Source organism: Mustelus asterias, chromosome 10, assembly GCF_964213995.1.
Source record: "Mustelus asterias chromosome 10, sMusAst1.hap1.1, whole genome shotgun sequence".
NCBI classification, from domain to species: Eukaryota; Metazoa; Chordata; class Chondrichthyes; order Carcharhiniformes; family Triakidae; genus Mustelus; species Mustelus asterias.
In genome coordinates this window covers 106,505,409-106,523,930 of record NC_135810.1, presented here as the reverse complement: position 1 = coordinate 106,523,930, position 18,522 = coordinate 106,505,409, and the positions used below count along the sequence as shown (strand labels likewise).

The 18,522-nt window shown below is 42.4% G+C and overlaps 1 protein-coding gene across 4 annotated transcripts in view; it reads left to right on the top strand.

The window, feature by feature from the left end:
- tmem131 (transmembrane protein 131) overlaps positions 1–5,442 on the top strand; it is a 177,892-nt gene extending 172,450 nt beyond the window's left edge. For all 4 annotated transcript variants that reach the window (XM_078222384.1, XM_078222386.1, XM_078222385.1 and 1 more), the window contains 2 exons: positions 3,567–3,736; positions 4,202–5,442. In XM_078222384.1, the coding sequence (XP_078078510.1) occupies positions 3,567–3,736; positions 4,202–4,492 (461 nt within the window). In that variant the 3' untranslated portion in view covers positions 4,493–5,442. The remainder of the gene's footprint in view (positions 1–3,566; positions 3,737–4,201) is intronic.
- Positions 5,443–18,522: the final 13,080 nt, after the last annotated feature.

The following is an 18,522-nucleotide window of genomic DNA, read 5'->3' as shown; positions in this document are numbered from 1 at the left end:
TGCAAAAGTAGGTTGCTGATTTTTGAGCATTTAGCTAATAAGATGAGGAAAAACTGCAATCAGCCACATGGCTTCAGATGCAAATAAAACACAAGCAAAGAAACCAAAATTTAAACTGGACGTCAATGCAATAATAATTGGAAATTGATGACCTGCACAGTTTACTGAAAAGCCTCTAGATATTGAGCGGTGCCGATATAGCTGCCATCTGTTGAATATTTTAAAATAATGAGCAAGCCTATTTACAATTATCTTTCAATTGGAATATTTACAGAAGCAGACAGCAGTTTAAATATTGTAGTAATGAGTTTAGTTCATTGTTATATCGCAATGTTTTTGGCAATCCCTAGAGATTTGTGTACTAATCATGGGTAATAATAGTCTTACTGGGACTTGCATCAAATTTTTTTTATAAACTGCGTTCCCCAGCTATCAATTTTAAAAGGAAATTAAAGGTTATGTAATTTTTTAAAGTAAACTGGAAACTTGAAACAAAAATGGAAAATAATGGAAGTACACAGGCCTGTACAGCGGAAAGGCAGATCTTGCACGTTGTTCTAAGCCGCCAATAGCGATTTAACAGTCTTGGCCAGGGGAGGAAAGAGAGATGGGTGTGTGATAAGCTGGAGGGCAGGGGTGATAAATTGACAAAAGGGAAGATACTGAAAGTGAGTGATGTTGGGGACAATAAAGAAACAAAACGTGGGTCCAGCGGAAGTGCAAATGGGAAGTCAGAACCACGTACTAGAACTTTCCATCTGAGCAAAGGGGTGTGGGGTGGTGGTCATGATCTGAAGTTGTTGAATTTAACGATAAGGCTGTAAAGTGCCTCATCGAGGTGCTGGTCGGCCAGCTAAATTTTCTATAGTTGCGGAATTCAAAAGCATGAAGCAAGAATAAGAAGCAGCCACTAATCCTTCAAGTTTACTTCAATATTGAACCATTTGATATTATGTGTGGGTTACCAAATGGATTTTCTCAGTCTGTGATAAAGCTCTGCATAGTTGATCTGTGAAGGTAATTCAGTAGAAGCCTACTATATTCATCCTATCCATGCATCCCATACGTGGGTAAGATGGGTATAGACTGATATAGGCCAAATGCGGGCAATTGACACTAGCTTAGTTGTTTTTTTTTTAAAAAAAGGCGACATGGGCAAGTTGGGCCAAAGGGCCTGTTTCCATGCTGTAAATCTCTTTCCCCATTATTTAATCCTAATCTTATGCCCTACCTGCTCATATACCCAGGGTAAATTTGTGACAAAGATGGGAGCTGTCATTCCAGCTTCCATTCAGGGGACCACCTCTTTTCGCTGTAAAAAGCAGTTTTTAGCCATCCTGGGTTTTTTTTGTGTGAGATGTTGAATGTTGCTGGATGTGTAGTTTTACATTTCCTGCATTTCATTTGGCCTTGCTGTTTGTTGCAAAGATTCGAGTCGCGTTGTACACATTTAGCAAAAGTGCTTGGAAAAGCAGGATTGCAACATTTTTACAACTGCATTTTAGGTGCAAAAAGTAACGTTTTCACCAGAAAGTGGGAAAGTTTTTGAATATTCAGTTGCACATGATAAACTGTGAAAGTGGGCTTTTGCTTAACGATGACGAAATGTCAACCTTTAAAGCTGAGTAATATTTTCAGCATCCTCCAAATTGATGAATATGTAAATAGGGCATCAAGATGGCCTAAAGGTAGAATGCCAAATATGGACATAGTGGCCTCGTGCACAAGACAGACCCATGCAAATATCTAAAACTGACGACTGAAGTAATGAGTAGAATATGTATTTGGCTCTTATCCATTTCAGCTCTCGCTGCTCAAACACTAAAATTAGCTTGAGGTGTTTCATGTGCTCATAATGGCTGTTCCATTTAATGAACAGACAAGATATGGTCAGTGTTTTCTGTGCATGTGCAGCAAGATAGAAACCACCCGGGTATTTTGTAGACAATTTGATCATTCTTGATGGGTACTTGTAAAGCATTTCTTCAGAGTAATTACAGAAGCTGTTTGATGGGATTACTTTCAGCCTTTATTCGAATAAAGGGAAGAACTTTTGTTTTATAAATAATGAAGGTGGTGGATTGTTTGCTGTACTCGCTGAAATGGAACTGGAAGCCACAAGCTTTTGACTCCCAAATGTGGGAAGGATGTTGATGCCACTTTGTACACTTGACATATCTTTGGGCCCAGCATCATGCAGTGTGCTCCTCAATACCATTGTAGAGAGTTGTGAATGGGGCGCCATTAAAGGAACCTGGGGGTTCCTTTAATGATAGAGCAGGGTTATGAGAGTGAGCATCCACGCTTCTGAGAGAAAATATTCTACATTTATAAAGCTCTTCTATTCCTTTCCCCGAAATGTAAAAAGGTACACGCAAATATGATTTTTGTGGGAAAGGAGCGATGAGCCATGGCCCACGTGAGCTCTGAGATGCCTGTACCACTGTTTTCCTTGCATAGACCTTTCCTTGTGACAACTTCAGCAAAACACTGCAGGCAGTAAGGATCCAACATGCTTGTTGAGGAACACGGTAAAGGGAGGGTCAGTGGAGCAAGAACAGAGGCATGGACTGTCAAGCCAAATGACCAGTTTCTGTGCTGTAAATTCTTTGTAGGAAACCACTTTTTATATTTAAAGGCAGATGTGTATTCCAAAATAACTTGATGATCAGGAAGCAGGTGGACGAGCAAGTGTGAAAAGCAGATTATGCCGGTCTGATAGCGAGCCCTGTGTAATAGCCATTTTATCCAGCTCTTGTCACAACAGCATTGCTGCCGTATCAGAGGGGAAAACCTATATTGTAGAATTGCTGCAGAGTCTCTTTCCATATTGCTGTTGTATATACTTTGTCCAGAACTTTGGGGCGGCACGGTAGCACAGGGGCGGCACGGTAGCACAGTGGTTAGCACTGCTGCTTCACAGCTCCAGGGACCTGGGTTCGATTCCCGGCTTGGGTCACTGTCTGTGTGGAGTTTGCACATTCTCCTCGTGTCTGCGTGGGTTTCCTCCGGGTGCTCTGGTTTCCTCCCACAGTCCAAAGATGTGCGGGTTAGGTTGATTGGCCATGCTAAAATTGCCCCTTAGTGTTCCGAGATGCGTAGTTTAGAGGGATTAGTGGGTAAAATATGTAGGGATGGGGGTAGGGCCTGGGTGGGATTGTGGTCGGTGCAGACTCGATGGGCTGAATGGCCTCTTTCTGTACTGTAGGGTTTCTATGATTTCTTCTTTCTATGAACTGTAGCAATCTTTTAATTTTAAAAGTTGTGGTTCTTCTGTGCGAGAGGAAGCTCCGCAGAGCAGATTCCTTTTTGTATTCAGCTTATTGTCCCACTAGTGAATCATATAAAATTGTAATTTGGAATGACTTTTATAATATAAAGTCAGTGATAAATGTGTTGTTAATGATTCCATTTCTAGATCTGTGCTGAAGCATTTCAAAGTAAGCACAAATGATATTTGTGGATTTGGTATTAGCTGCCCATTCATTCCAATTGAGCGAATTCCATTCCAATCCCCTGTGTTTTAAAGACAAATGTTTAATATTCGTTATTTAATTCTATTCTAGAGGTCTTCAGCCCACATGTACTCTCAAGAGCGACCTTTAACAATCAGGAAGTTGCCCAGAATTGGCCAGATTATACTTCAGCTCCATCTACATCCATTTGGGATACATCATCACCTGATGCTCGCCATACCTGGCCAACTAGCACCGTTTCTCCAACTCATTCAACTTCAGTAAGTAATGCTGTGCCAAGAAATGGCAAACATCACAACGTTGAATGTCTGTGCAAGAGAATGTATAGTAATTGTAATTCCAACTATTACTTTGCAAAGACCTTTCAATCCTCCAATTCTTCCCATGTCCAATAGCTTCCAATAACATGGGGTAGAAATGTGAAAGCATTTAACAAACTAGCATAATTAACTAAAAGGAAGTTATCTGATGAATTTAAGTGCCCACACCAGAAGAGTGTATTGTTTTACTTGGAGTATGATGGAAGAATGCTGGAAGTTATGCACCTTTTCCCTCGGCTGCTGGATAATAGCCTGCCATGTGGAGGGTGCATCCATTTTTAATTTCATAATGTGACTCTTGTTAAATGTACATTAAAATTTCCTTGTTACTGTATGCCAAATATATTGCCATTTATATCTCTGATAATTTAACATGAGCTTGCCTCTCTTTTCTCCTCACTTTAGTCGATCCTTTTGGGTAACTCTACCAGCAACCTTTGGTCCACCACTCCTTTCAGCAATCCGATATGGTCCACTAGCCAAGACAACGGCCTCTCCTTCTCCACTCCAACAAGCAACAACTCTATGGCAACTGTCGATCTTATAGGAAGAGAAAATGCAGCCCCTGGCATAATAGAAGACTTTGGCCGACTGTTTGATCCTTGGAAGAATCTTGACAATATTTGGAGACCCACTCCAGGAAGACGCAGCTCTGACCCCTGGTCGAATAATTCTAACTTTCCTCATGAGAACTAATCTACAGGTGTCCGCAGCTGTGGGTAATGCACAGAACCCGATTACAAATACAGTATGACACTGCTTAAAGCGTGAAATATTGAACAAGCTGAGCCTGTAGTCCAGAAACCCTTTGCTCTGGTTTCTTTGCACCACTCCAGCAACTGTTTTAATTGGAGTTGCACAAGGAAATTTGAGAGCGAATGTTCCTGGCATAGGGATCTAGTTCTCAGCCATAACTAATCACTATTTTCGCTTCTTGCCACACGATTATGATTCATATCTGCTATAAACAGTTCCTCAATCCCGACTGTAATTATGGTTTGTGTGAGATTTCTGTTACAGTTGTAACAGGCTTCGTTTGTTCTGTATTGGAGTTTAAAAGAAGAAAATCACTGAAGTATTTGGTCACCTTCCTATGTTCAGTGAAATACATCTTAAATTTACTTTTCAGTTTGGGGAATAAAAGGGAACAAGACATAAGACTTTTATGCGCATCCCTTTGTATTACATCCATATAAAGCATTGTGATGTGTTTTTAAGATAATGGAGACAAGTTTCTCTCCGAGTATTAAGTTCAAGTTCCTCTGTTTTTGTGAGAGAATTAATGGAACCCTTTGTTTTTAAAATGCAAAGTGGACGTTTTAGAAATGGGAATGTGTTGGTAAACGATAGGTAATAATTATGTATCCAGCATTTTGGCTTTCATTTGTATTTAAAAGGGCAACAAAAATCATCAAGATTATGGCAGAGCATATTGAGGAAGAAAGCTGTAATCAGTTTCTTTGGTTTTCCTTTTCTGTCATCATAATGTGCTTCACAATGTGTGCTGATCGCTGTTTACTCTGGCTGAAGCACACAGACCCAAAGTTTATGGAGGCAACGAGATCCCCCTTTGTGTTCTTTGATTGAAACACGACTCTCTGGGTTGTACTTTTTTTTGAGATAAATAAAGTTTTTCAGAAACTGAACTTTTGTCCCACGTTAATTTATTTAAGAGTGAATAGGGATGCTCAGTTTATCTGTCACTGCTTTACTTCAGTCTGTTGAGCACATTGTGAACTCTTAGCACCGCTTCTTGGTGGGCAGATGGAACTAACCTTCAACTAGCACTTTTCCCTGATCAAATGGGGGAGAAATCACAGAACATCACCTCTTCATGGATCACTCTACATCATTCTTGATCTCTACACGGGGCGGGATTTTACAGCCTCTCGTGGGCGAGACTGGAAATTCCCGCCTGAGGTCAACGGAGATTTCCGTTGTCATAGAATCCCTACAGTGCAGAAGGAAGCCATTTGGCCCATTGAGTCTGCATCGACCGCAGTCCCACCCAGGCCCTATTCCCTTAACCCCATGCATTTACCCTAGCTAACCCCCTTGATGCTGGGGGCAATTTAGCATGGCCAATCCACCTAACCCGCACATCTTTGGACTGTGGGAGGAAATCCGCACAGACATGGGGAGAAAGTGCAAACTCTACACGCTCCGATTTCATGGCGGGCGAGGTGTTAAGAGTTCTGGCCAGGGTCTTGATCTACAATTCCTCCACGTCTCTCCTTACCTTCTGTCCACAAAGATTTTTGTCCACTGTATTCATGGTGCTTTACAAAGCAAAGTGATCCCACAGTCTCATTATTAAAATGTTCTTAGTTTTTTGATTTCCTCTAGATTTTGTCTTTGAGTGCAAGTGTGCTGTTTTCTTGAACTTTGGAAAAAAGTGCATATTCTGTGGCGCTTTTGCTCAACCTGGGTTCCACTGGGCCCATTGCCAGTGACTGGATTCTAAAACATTGCCAACACTGTCTTTCGCCATCAGTGCACAGTTTGTTTCCGACTTTCTTGAAAGGTTCATTTGTGAACAGGTGGAAATGATCTCTGAAGGAAGTGGTTACTTTATGAAGTCTTTTGGTTTCTGACCATACTTTGGAATTACTTTTGCCAGTATTCCTGACTTCCAGGAGAAGCGCCCCTTTGTGGTGATGTATTTTCCTGACCAGTTCACATCAATGTGTCTTCATGAATTGGTATTTAAGTAACATCTTCCTCCACACTGACAGGAAAAGGACAGTTAGTCCATTGAGACTTTCCATACTGTCATGCTGCAACTTGTAGCTGTGTGACACCCACCCCCACCCATTGTCACTGGCCCCATCCCCAGTACAGACCAGCCACACAATCACTTAAGAATCAAAAGAAAAAGCAATAGACCAATTTTAGTGAGGGAAACATTCTAGAATACCCCTTTCAAGTCCCCAAAGGCAATGTTCAGTCTGTGGTGACCAATACCCCAGCCTTTTATATGCCATGATGATCCCATCATAAGGTTAGGAACTCATCAAGCTCTCTTCTGAATATTTGCAGCAGATCCACGCTGACAACATGTTCCAAAGGTTGACCACTCCAACATCTTGTTCTTGGTGCAAGACCAACTTGATGAAAAGTTTATTATTTTATAGCTTATATTAACACTGCAATGAAGCTTATATTAACACTGCAATGAAGTTACTGTGAAAATCTCCTAGTCACCACACTCTAGCACCTGTTCGGGTACACTGAGGGAGAATTTAGCCTGGCCAATGCATCTAACCAGCACTTTTTTTTGGACTGTGGGAGGAAACCGGAGCACCCGGAAGAAACCTACGCAGACACGGGGAGAACGTGCAAACTTCACACAGATAGTGACCCAAGCCGGAAATCGGACCCGGGTCCCTGGCACTGAGAGGCAGTGGTGTTGGACATCTTAGACAATGTGTTCAGATCAGTTGATCTTGAACTTGTGATTGACCTCATGATGTCTTTTACTGCACCGCAGAGTGCTTTCAGGAAATTCATCCTCTGCTAATTCGATCTTCATCTTTGGTTTTGTAGTATTGATCGCTGAACTCCAGTTTGAGGTCCGGATACAAACACTCACATTAGGAGCAGGTATAGGCCAGTTGGCCCCTTGAACCTGTTCCACCTTTTGACTTCTTTGTTAATCAAGAATCTATACCTCTGACTTAACAAATATTCAGTCACTCTGCCTCCAGAGCTTTCTGGGGAGGGGATTTCCACAGACTCTAAACCCTCCAGAAAAAAAATCTTCTCATCTCCGTCTTAAATGGTTGGCTCTTTGCTTTTAAGCTGTCCCCTAGTTCTAGTCTCTTCCACAAGAGGAAAACATCCTTTCTGCATCCACCCTGTTGGGATCATGTTTCAATAAGATCATCTCTCATTCGTAACTCCAATGGATAAAGACCCAACATGTGCAACCATTCCTCATCCGATATCCCTGTCATCCCAGGAATCAGCTGAATGAACCTTCTTTGAACTGTTCCAATGTCCTTTTTTTAAATAAGGGGACAGAAACAGTACACAATAATCCAGATGCTGTCTTGCCAATGCCCTGTGCAGCTGTAGCAAAACTTCGCTACCTTCCATTCCATTTACTTTCCTAATCCTTTCTTGCACCTGCTTACTAATGTTGTGATTAATGTACCAACCCACCCAGATCCCTTTGCACCTCGAGTTCAGCAGTCTCCCACATGCAAATCATGTGTTGCATTTCTATTTTTCTCAAGTTCACATTTTCTCATGTTGCAGTCCATGTGCCATATTGTTTGCCTATTCACTTAACCTTGTCCTCCTTTGGAGATGCTTATGTCCTCTCCATAACTTGCTTTCCTACCTACCTATCTTTGTGTCATTAACAGATTTATCAGCAATACATTCAGTCCCTTCAAGTTGTTGTTTATAAGCTGTAAACATTTGAGGCCCCAGCACTGACTCCTGTGGCACTTGCTCCATTTTGCTAATGCAAAAATGACTCATTTATGGTCGCTCATTTCCTGTTCGCTAACCGAACCTCTATCCATGCTAATGTGGTACCTCTATACCATAAGCTCTTATTTTGTGCAGTAACTTTTAACCTGGCACCTTGTCAAATGTCTCATGCCAAGTACACCACATATACAGTTCCCCTTTATCCATGTTGCTGGTCATTTCCTCAAAGGACTCAAAAAAAATTAGTCAAACACAATTTCCTCTTCTCAAATCTATGTTGACTCTGATGATTTGAGATTTTCATAACCTTAATAGATTCCAGCATTTTCCTTATGACAAGCTAACTGGCCTGTAGTTTTCTGCTTTCTATCTCCCTCTCCTGAATAGAGCCGATACATTCACTCTTTTCCAACCTGATGAGACCTTTCCAGAATCTGGGAAAGTTTTGAAAATTAAAACCAGTGCACTGTCCAACTCCGCAGCCACTTTGTTTAAAATCCTAGGATGAAATCCATCTGGTCCTGGAGATTTGCCAGTTTTTAGTTCTAATAATTTCTCAGCACCCTTTCCCTGGTTGTTTTAGATTCCCCTCCCCTTTTCAACTCATTTTACAATTATTTCTGGGATTATTTTGTATGCTGTGAGGACATGCAAAGTCCATCCGTTAAATTAATTCACCATTCCCTTATTTTCCGCTATTTCACTTTCTAAAGGGCTAACACTCCATTTTAGGTTTTTTTCTACCATCTTTTTATACTTCTAGCTAGCTTTCTCCCATACTCTTAATTTATCTCTCCACATTTCTGTCCAATCACCTAACCTGCCACAAATCTTTGTGGAATTGTGCTGTTTCTTTCAATTTGATAACATCTTTAACAACTTTCTCTCCTAGAGTCCTTCTCATAGGAATGTGTATTTGCTAAGTATTATGAAATATGTGTCACTGCATCTCTACTTATCTCTCAACCTAATTTCTTAGCTTTAGCTGTGTCTTACCTCCATAATTGCCCCTCATCTAAGTTTAAAATGCAAGAATATAAGCAAAATACTGCAGATGCTGGAAATCGAACAAAAACAGAAAATGCTGGGTAAACTCAGGTCTGACAGCATATGAGGAAAGAAAGAGTTAACATTTTGGATCTAAATGATCTGTAAAAAGATCATTTAAATCCAAAAAAAATTAATTCTGTTTCCGCAGATGCTGCCAGGCCTGCTGAGTTTATCCAGCATTTTCTGTTTTTATTTTGTATTAAAATGCTAGACTTAGACTCACTTTTATCTCCCTCAAACTTGATGTGAAATCACGTTATGATCACTGTTGCTTAGGGGCTTCTTTACTGAGGTCATTGGGTCTCCCAGTCTCTTGCACATTCCCAGATCTCGGTTAGCTTGCTCTGGTTGACTATAGAACGTGCCACTCTAGACAAAAACAGAAAAATGCTGGAAACTCTCAGCAGGTCTGACAGCATCTGTGGAGAGAGAGAGTAGAGCCAATGTTTCTAGATGGTCCTTAGATCTGCCATATGCTTTGGATTTGAGGGAGCAGAGGCGAGAGCTGTACAATGGTGAGAGCATTGTAAATATTTTTATTGGAGACAAGGGCATCAACAGTGGATGTGAGGGTGCGATTGAGCAAATCATGCAGAAATACTGCAGCGAATTAACAGCCAAAGGCTAATCAATTGGGATTTCCAGTGGTGCAGTTGTAGGTGAATTTAGTGCTAGTTTTTCCTGTGGTGGGTACAGGGGGAGGTGGATGTGGAGTGACGAATGGAAGTGATCAGAGATTGCTTCATCTGTAATTCATACAGATGAGGCAATCTCTATGAGATTAGCAAGACCTTGTGAGATGACAGACAATGTAAAGGATATGAATTGGAGAGTTTACATGAGAATTAGGACATGTTAAGAGGGCAGTGAACTCTGAGGAGAGGGAATATGATTTGTTGAGACGGAGATTGCAATCACCAAAGGTAAGTCATTCAATGCAGTATGGGAGGAAAACAATAAACGTTATCTGTAAGAAACTCTTTATTGTACTTGGGTGCGTGGTGAATGATTTTGAAAGAAATGAAAGGAATGGAATGAGGGAGAGATTGGGAAAGGAGTAAGGGATCACACTAAAGTGTGATTTGGTAATGTGTCTCACTGCTGTCGTGGAGGTTGGTCAAGTGATCAAGATATAGCCAGCAGGGAGGCTTCAGTAAGTGAGGGGAGGTGTTGCCATTAGCCAGGTTGCTATCCAAGGTATGATGTTGATGCAAACATCCATGCTTGGTTCATGCATGTTGAGGACCTTGTCCACAATTGAATGGATGTTCTGCAGGGAGATGTGTAGAGGGGTGGTGAGAGTGGATCCAGAAGAAGTCCACAGGTTTGGCAATTGAGACATGAGAAATGAAGGTGATTATGGGCAAAATAAGGCCCTCAGCGGGTGCACTGAGTGGATAGGTCTATGAGTGTGTGTGGCAGGGCATTTGGGAGTTGCTGTTTGTAATCGGTCAGTCAGTGCCTCAGTCTGTCGGTTGGAAGATGCTGAAAAGAGGCTCATCCAAGAAGGAATTGAGCTTGGAGAGGCAGGAAGAGAGCTGGAATGTCAAAGATCACCACCCTTGGGAAGGGAACTGGGAAATCAGAATACAAGTGGAAAATGTATTGATCAAGGAGTCGATTACTGCAGTAAGTAAGGATATCTTAGATGGTTCCTCAAATTATGCCTTATGGGTAGAGCTTAAGAACAAAACATTGAATCATAGAAACCCTACAGTGCAGAAGGAGGCCATTCGCCCCATCGAGTCTGCACTGACCACAATCCCACCCAGGCCCTACCCCCACATATTTACCCGCTAATCCCTCTAACCTACGCATCTCAGGACTCTAAGGGGCAATTTTTAACCTGGCCAATCAACCTAACGCGCACATCTTTGGACTCAAATTTTGTCTCAAAATTGCTGGGAGTATACTATAGGCTCCCCAAACCGTCAGGGAGAGACAGAAGGGTAGATATTTAGGCAAATGTCTGAGAAATATAAGAATAATTGAGTAATAACCGTAGGGGATTTCTACTTCCCCAACATTAGTCAAAGTGTAAAAGGCTTAGAGGAGGTGGAATTCTTTAAATGCATCCAGGAGAGCTTTTTATGCCAATATGTAGAAAGTTCTACAAAAGAGGGTGCTGGATCTAGTTTCAGGGAATGAATCCAGGTAAGCAGTAGAGGTTTCAGTAGGGGAACATTTTGGTGACAGTGATCATAACTCAGTAGGATTTAAGAGTTTTGGAAAAGGACAAAGATGGACCAGAAATAAGGTTCTGAATTGGGGAGAGCCATTGGAGACCTGAAGCAAAGGGTTTTTCTTTAGGTTTCTGAAGCCTCCTTACTCCTGTTCCCTGCCTCATTCACTTCACCCAATGTGAGACTGAATTCAATAAAAAATATCTGGAATTAAGAACCTACTGATGACCATGAAGCCATTGTCAATCGTCGGAAAAACCCATCTGGTTCACTCATGTCCTTTAGGGAAGGAAATCTGCTGTCCTTACCTGGTCTGGCCTACATGTGACTCCAGAGCCATAGCAATGTGGTTGCCTCTTAAATGCCCTCTGAAAGCCAGTCAGCTCAATTAGGGATGGGGAACCAATTCTGGCCCAACCAGTGATGTCCACATCCCATTAAAGGATAAAGAAAACACTGAAACATGAATAGCAGGTTACAGCCATGTGCTCTCTCGAACTTGCTCCACAATTCAATAAAATGATGGCTGCTCTACAGCAACTCCATTTCTCCACACTATCCCCATATCACTTGATGCCCTTAGAGCCCAACTTTCTATGGATCTCTGCCTTGAATACATTCAATGATGGGTCATCCATATATCTCTGGAGCAAAGATCCACGACCCCCTTTAGTGAAGATGTTTCTTATCCTCTCAGTCCTCAGTGGCTGATCTCGTGTTCTAAGCAAGTCTCGTTTGAAATTCTCCACAGAAAGGAAACCATTCAAATGGTTATTGGATAAACATATGGATGATATTGGAATAGTGTAGATTAGAGAGGCTTTAGATTGGTTTCACTGGTCGGCGCAACATCGAGGGCCGAAGGGCCTGTACTGCGCTGTAATGTTCTATGTTTGACATCTAACTCGTACAGTCCCTCTTCAGAGTGTTACATGTTTCAAAGAGATCACCTCTCCACTGTCCCAAACTCCAAAATGGCCTATTTCTACTCGGCTGAATGCTTGACGGTTACTGTGAACTTCTCGAGATGTCCTGGGCCAACGTAAAGAGGCTGACGACCTGGCACCACTGCTTTTGACCTCTCACTCATTTGCACTTGGAAACTGAGCAGACAAGGGAGTAATATTAGGACTGTATTTATTTTTAGACCTTCTATTTTTTGATGGCACTTATAAAGTCCCCCTCCTGTAGAGTAATATTCTTAATATTCACTAGAACATTGATGAAGAAATAGAGGAATATACACTTCACAAAGAAGCTTCTGATTATTATTGCATTAACACAATTGTCTATTCATCAGTGTTTGTATTTTCCACAGCTTGGTGCATCCAGGCCAACAGTTTGCTCGTTTTGCCACCAGAGGGCAGTGACTCTCTGCGTCTCAGATTCTCTACTGAAAGGTCCAAAAGTCTCTCAGTAATTCTAGATCACAAGATCGAGAGGGACTAAATGGATTTTTCTAATCCAAATAGGTCACGAGATACTGAGGAATTCTCCCAAATGTGGCTGTCGATCCACTTTTGTGAAGAAACATTTTAGTCACTTGGATAAAATAGGACACCTGGGAGCTGATGGGGGTGTGAGGGCAACCAGTCCCTCCATTTCGGGGGAACTTGGACAACTGCTCCCTGAGGGCCGACAAGATTTTAGTAAAACATTGTTTGACCTTGTTCTTCCTCTCGGTGGACTGCTGTGCTGGCAATTTTGATTATGAATGATTAACTGCTATTGCCTGTACTTTACTGGGCAGACACTGTTCATTTCACTTATCAATAGTATCCTATCGTTGTTGCTAAAAAATCTCAACAGGGGCTCAAGAGTCAAAAGATAGAGGGTGGGTAGGGGGAATGGCGATGTATCCCGGTAAGAGAGGGAGGTGGAAAGTAGAAATAGAAGATGCTGGGCCCTAATTTTGTCAGTAAAAATTACCAATCTTTCAATGTTTGAAGGTGCCCAAATAGAAAAAAAATAGGTTTTCATCATTATAGAATCCCTATGGTGCAGAAGGAGGCCATTTGCCCCATCGTGTCTGCACCAACCATAATCCCACCCATCCCCATAACCCCATCTATTTACCCTAGCTAGTCCCCCTGACATTAAGGGGCAATTTGGCATAGCTAATCCACTTAACCCGCACATCTTTGGACTGTGGGAGGGAACCAGAGCACCCGGAGGAAACCCACACAGACATGGGGAGAATGTGCAAACTCCACACAGACAGTGACCCAAGCTGGGAATCGAACCCGGGTCCCTGGCGCTGTGAGGCAGCAGTGCTAACCACTGTGCCATTTTGAATGGGCCATAATATCTAAAGACAAATGGACCCCAATTTTTCAAGTTTTAAGAGTCTCTGACTTGTTTTTAACAGCACAAAGGCCAACTCGACTGGCAAGATTTCTTCATTATTGGGCAGGCATCAATTTTAACAGGTTTGTTCATGAGAGTGTTATTAATGTTGGCAAAGATTAAACCAGATATGCCTGTGGGTAACACTGTGATGATGTGGAGATGCCGGCGTTGGACTGGTGTAAACACAGCAAGAAGCCTCACAACACCAGGTTAAAGTCCAACAGGTTTATTTGATAGTAAAAGCCACTAGCTTTCAGAGCACTGCCCCTTCGTCAAATGAGTGGGAGTCCTATTCACAAACAGAGCATATAAAGACACAAACTCAATTTACAAAATAATGGTTGGAATGCGAGTCTTTACAAAGGTACAGACAATGTGAGCGGAGAGAGGGCCAAGCACAGGTTAAAGAGATGTGTATTGTCTCCAGACAGGGCAGTTAGTGAGATTTTGCAAGCGCAGGCAAGTCGTGGGGATTACAGGTAGTGTGACATGAACCCAAGATCCCGTTTGAGGCCGTCCTCATGTGTGCGGAACTTGGCTATCAGTCTCTGCTCAGCGACTCTGCGTTGTCGTGTGTCGTGAAGGCCGCCTTGGAGAACGCTTACCTGAAGATCAGAGGCCAAATGCCCGTGACCGCTGAAGTGTTCCCCAACAGGAAGAGAACACTCTTGCCTGGTGATTGTCGAGCGGAGTTTATTCATCCCGTTGTCGTAGCGTCTGCATGGTCTCCCCAATGTACCATGCCTCGGGACATCCACCAGGTACACGGTACATACTCTTGCAACTCAGCCAACATTGTCTACCTGATATGCTACAGGAAAGGATGTCCTGTTCTCCAAGGCGGCCTTCACAACACATGACAACGCAGAGTCGCTGAGCAGAGACTGATAGCCAAGTTCCGCACACATGAGGACTGGCCTCAACCGGGATCTTGGGTTCATGTCACACTATCTGTAATCCCCATGACTTGCCTGGGCTTGCAAAATCTCACTAACTGTCCTGTCTGGAGACAATACACATCTCTTTAACCTGTGCTTAACGCTCTCTCCGCTTACATTGTCTGTACCTTTAAGACTTGATTACCTGTAAAGACTCGCATTCCTGCCATTATTTTGTAAATTGAGTTTGTGTCTTTGTGCCCTGTTTGTGAACAGAACTCCCACTCAAAGAACAGTACAGCACAGGAAACAGGCCCTTTGGCCCTCCAAGCCTGTGCCGCTCTTTGGTCCAACTAGACCAATCGTTTGTATCCCTCCATTCCCAGGCTGCTCATGTGACTATCCAGGTAAGTCTTAAACGATGTCAGCGTGCCTGCCTCCACCACCCTACTTGGCAGCGCATTCCAGACCCCCACCACCCTCTGTGTAAAAAACGTCCCTCTGATGTCTGAGTTATACTTCGCCCCTCTCAGCTTGAGCCCGTGACCCCTCGTGATCACCTGATGAAGGAGCAGCGCTCCGAAAGCTAGTGGCTTTTGCTACCAAATAAACCTGTTGGACTTTAACCTGGTGTGAGACTTCTTACTGTGGGTAACACTGTGATCCAGACTAATGGATGGAGCAGGTAGATGTTGAGTTAATGGGATTTTCCTTAGCAGCCGATTGACATTGGAATTTCCAATGCATTCTTCATATAAAATAGATTCTATATCTATACATTCCAGAATAAATTATCATACATCAAAACATGTCGAGAATATATCCAAAAAATCTAGGAAACCCTAGGAAATCTATCTTGCACAAAGCCTGCTACCTCCTTACAAATAATTTTACAACCACCATGCAAAAGAAATAGCCCTTTTGTGCTTTTTGATTTTTTTTCGTATTATGATTGGATAGTATATTAAGTTCACTGCAATCCTATTTTTATTGTCTCAAACATGAGATAATTGGGCTTCAAATTTGCCAAAAGTCAAATTGTGCTATAGAATATGACCTAGAAGCATTTAGTGTCACAAAATTCAACATAACATATTTTGCAACATTAAGTTGTCTGGAAGCAGCATGGCCCACATGTGACTCCAGGCCCACTGCAATGTCTTCCCAGTCAGGCACAGGTGATAAATGCTGGCCCTGCCAGTGATGCCCTCACCCCCATGAGCAAATACAGAAAAAAAATCAATTATACATTGTTTCTCAAATGATCAGTTAGTCCGTGTCAGCTTTTTGACGGTTAGTCGACTTTCCAAATTTTGTAGGTTGACGTGGAGCAACAGTGAATGTTTTGAGCTGCATTCCGCCTCACTACAGGAAGGAAACTAGATGCCTTTTCACTCTGAACCTTTCTGATCCTGCCCACCCGAATCCCCAAAGCCTGTCCACCATCTACAAGACACAAATCAGGAGCGTAATAGAATAGAACAAAGAACAGTGCAGCACAGGCCCTTCGGCCCTCCAAGTCTTTGCCGATCATGATGCTCTAGTTAAACTAAACAAAAACCTACTGCCCTTGGTCCGTATCCGTCTATTACCTTCCTAGTCATGTACCCATCTAGATGCCTCTTAAATGTTGCTAATGTGCCTGCTTCCACCACCTCCTCTGGCAGCGCGTTCCAGGCATACACCAGATATCTCCACTTGTTTGGATGGGTGCAGCTCCAACAACATTCAAGAAGCTCAAAAGCATCCAGGACAAAGCAGCCTCCTTGATTGACATCCCATTAAACATTCACTCCCTCCACCATAGTGGCAGCTGTGTGCACCAAATACAAGATGCATTGCAGGAACTCACCAAGGTTCCTTAGACAATACTTTCCAAACCCACGACTGTTACCATCGAGACGGGGAGCAGATACCCGGGAACACCACCACCTTGGAAATTTCCCCTCCAAGTCACTCACCATCCTGGCTTGGAAATATACCACTGTTCCTTCACTGTCACTGGGTCAAAATCCTAGAGATCCCTCCCTAAGGCACTGTAGGTGTCCTTACACTACATGGAATGCAGCAATTCAAGAAGGCAGCTCACCACCACCTTCACAGGGGAAATTAGGGAGGGGTAATAAACGCTGGCCCAGCCAGTGACACCCATAACTGAGAACGAATAAAAGAACCAACACAGATTTACATCAAGATTGAGATATCAGTGCAATTTAGTTAAATGTTTATTTAGCATTCATTCATCCCAATAATCCAGACAATAAATGTGCTTAAACCATTAAAACTAAACACTGAAGTTCTGCATAAAATAAATTAAAATATATAAATTCAAATGCAGACAAATGCTTTATTTTTAGGAAATTAATGCGAGGCATTATACTGACAGATACATCAATTGGAAATTAACTAATGGCACTAGATGCTTCCTTCATAATTAATAACAGTTAGTTCATTTAGGAATGCCTCAACTCACCAGAGTATAGCTTCCTCCATGGTTATAGCCACAAAGGAAGAGAGACACGATACCAAAATCCTGCCACTGGTACATGACCAACAAAGTATTTTTAGAATTCAGTGGATCATTTCTGTTCATCACTGATTACACATTTATTATGGGTGGCACGATGGCACAGTGGGTTAGCACTGCTGCCTCACAGCGCCAGGAACCCGGGTTCGAATCCCGGCTTGGGTCACTGTCTGTGTGGAGTTTGCACCTTCTCCCCGTGTCTGCGTGGCTTTCCTCCGGGTGCTCCGGTTTCCTCCCACAATCCAAAGATGTGCGGGTTAGATGGATTGGCCATGCTAAAATTGCCCCTTGGTGTCAGGGGGACTAGCTAGGGTAAATGCATGGGATTATGGGGATAGGGCCTGGGTGGGATTGTGGTCAGTGCAGACTCGATGGGGCAAATGGCCTCCTTCTGCACTGTAGGGATTCCATGATTAAAAATGTGTTTGTGTTTAAAACACTAAGCACACTCCAAAGACACAAACTGTTGGAAACGGCAATAATGTTTTAAGTTTAAGACGCCCCTTAATGTTAAAATATTTTATTCAGCATGTCCAGTAATAAAGGGAAGGACAAAATTACCTCAGTACTTGATCGGTAGAAAGTTCTTAGGAAATCAAAAAAACTATCTGTTATCAAAATCATCTTTATAATGAGATGTGGCACAAACTGAGATATGCGTCACCTGGCAAAGTATTGAATTTGTCCCCATTTCATGGAGAACAGTTATTTTCTTTATCTTGTTGACAGGCAGATACAGCGTCGAGTACACAATCAGGAGGTTTAAAATGGCAATGATACAGAGTGCTACAGCTGAACAATGGAGGGCAGCCAAGCTGCCTTTGCCCTCACCATGCTATTTAGCTACTTCACTTATTAACGATTGCAATGCCTGGCATTTACTATTTCTATCATTAGCTGCCTCGCTGAATGGCAGATGTTTTCACAAATTAAAATACAAAATGTTCTCTAAAACGGAATTGTAAGAATAGATGGACGGATGAAAGGTTCATACCGAGTGTTTGGAATAAAAGACCAACTCGCTCCGTACTTGTACATTGTCAAAAGTGAATGGCTTTTTCTTCATCCTTAAGTTCTTCCTAAGTTCTTCAAAACAGGGGCTCCATTTAATGGACCACACACCCAGCAGAGCAGCACTCCTGCTTCAATATAACAAGATTTATTCAATACAACTTGCAGTTTGAGATTCCACCTTTTTGCACGAGGGGGTTAAACGATGAGTTTATCTGCTTTTTCAATCACTCGCAAAGATCTCCTGGCATTATTTGAACAACATGGCAGTCTCTCTGTGTTCTGGTC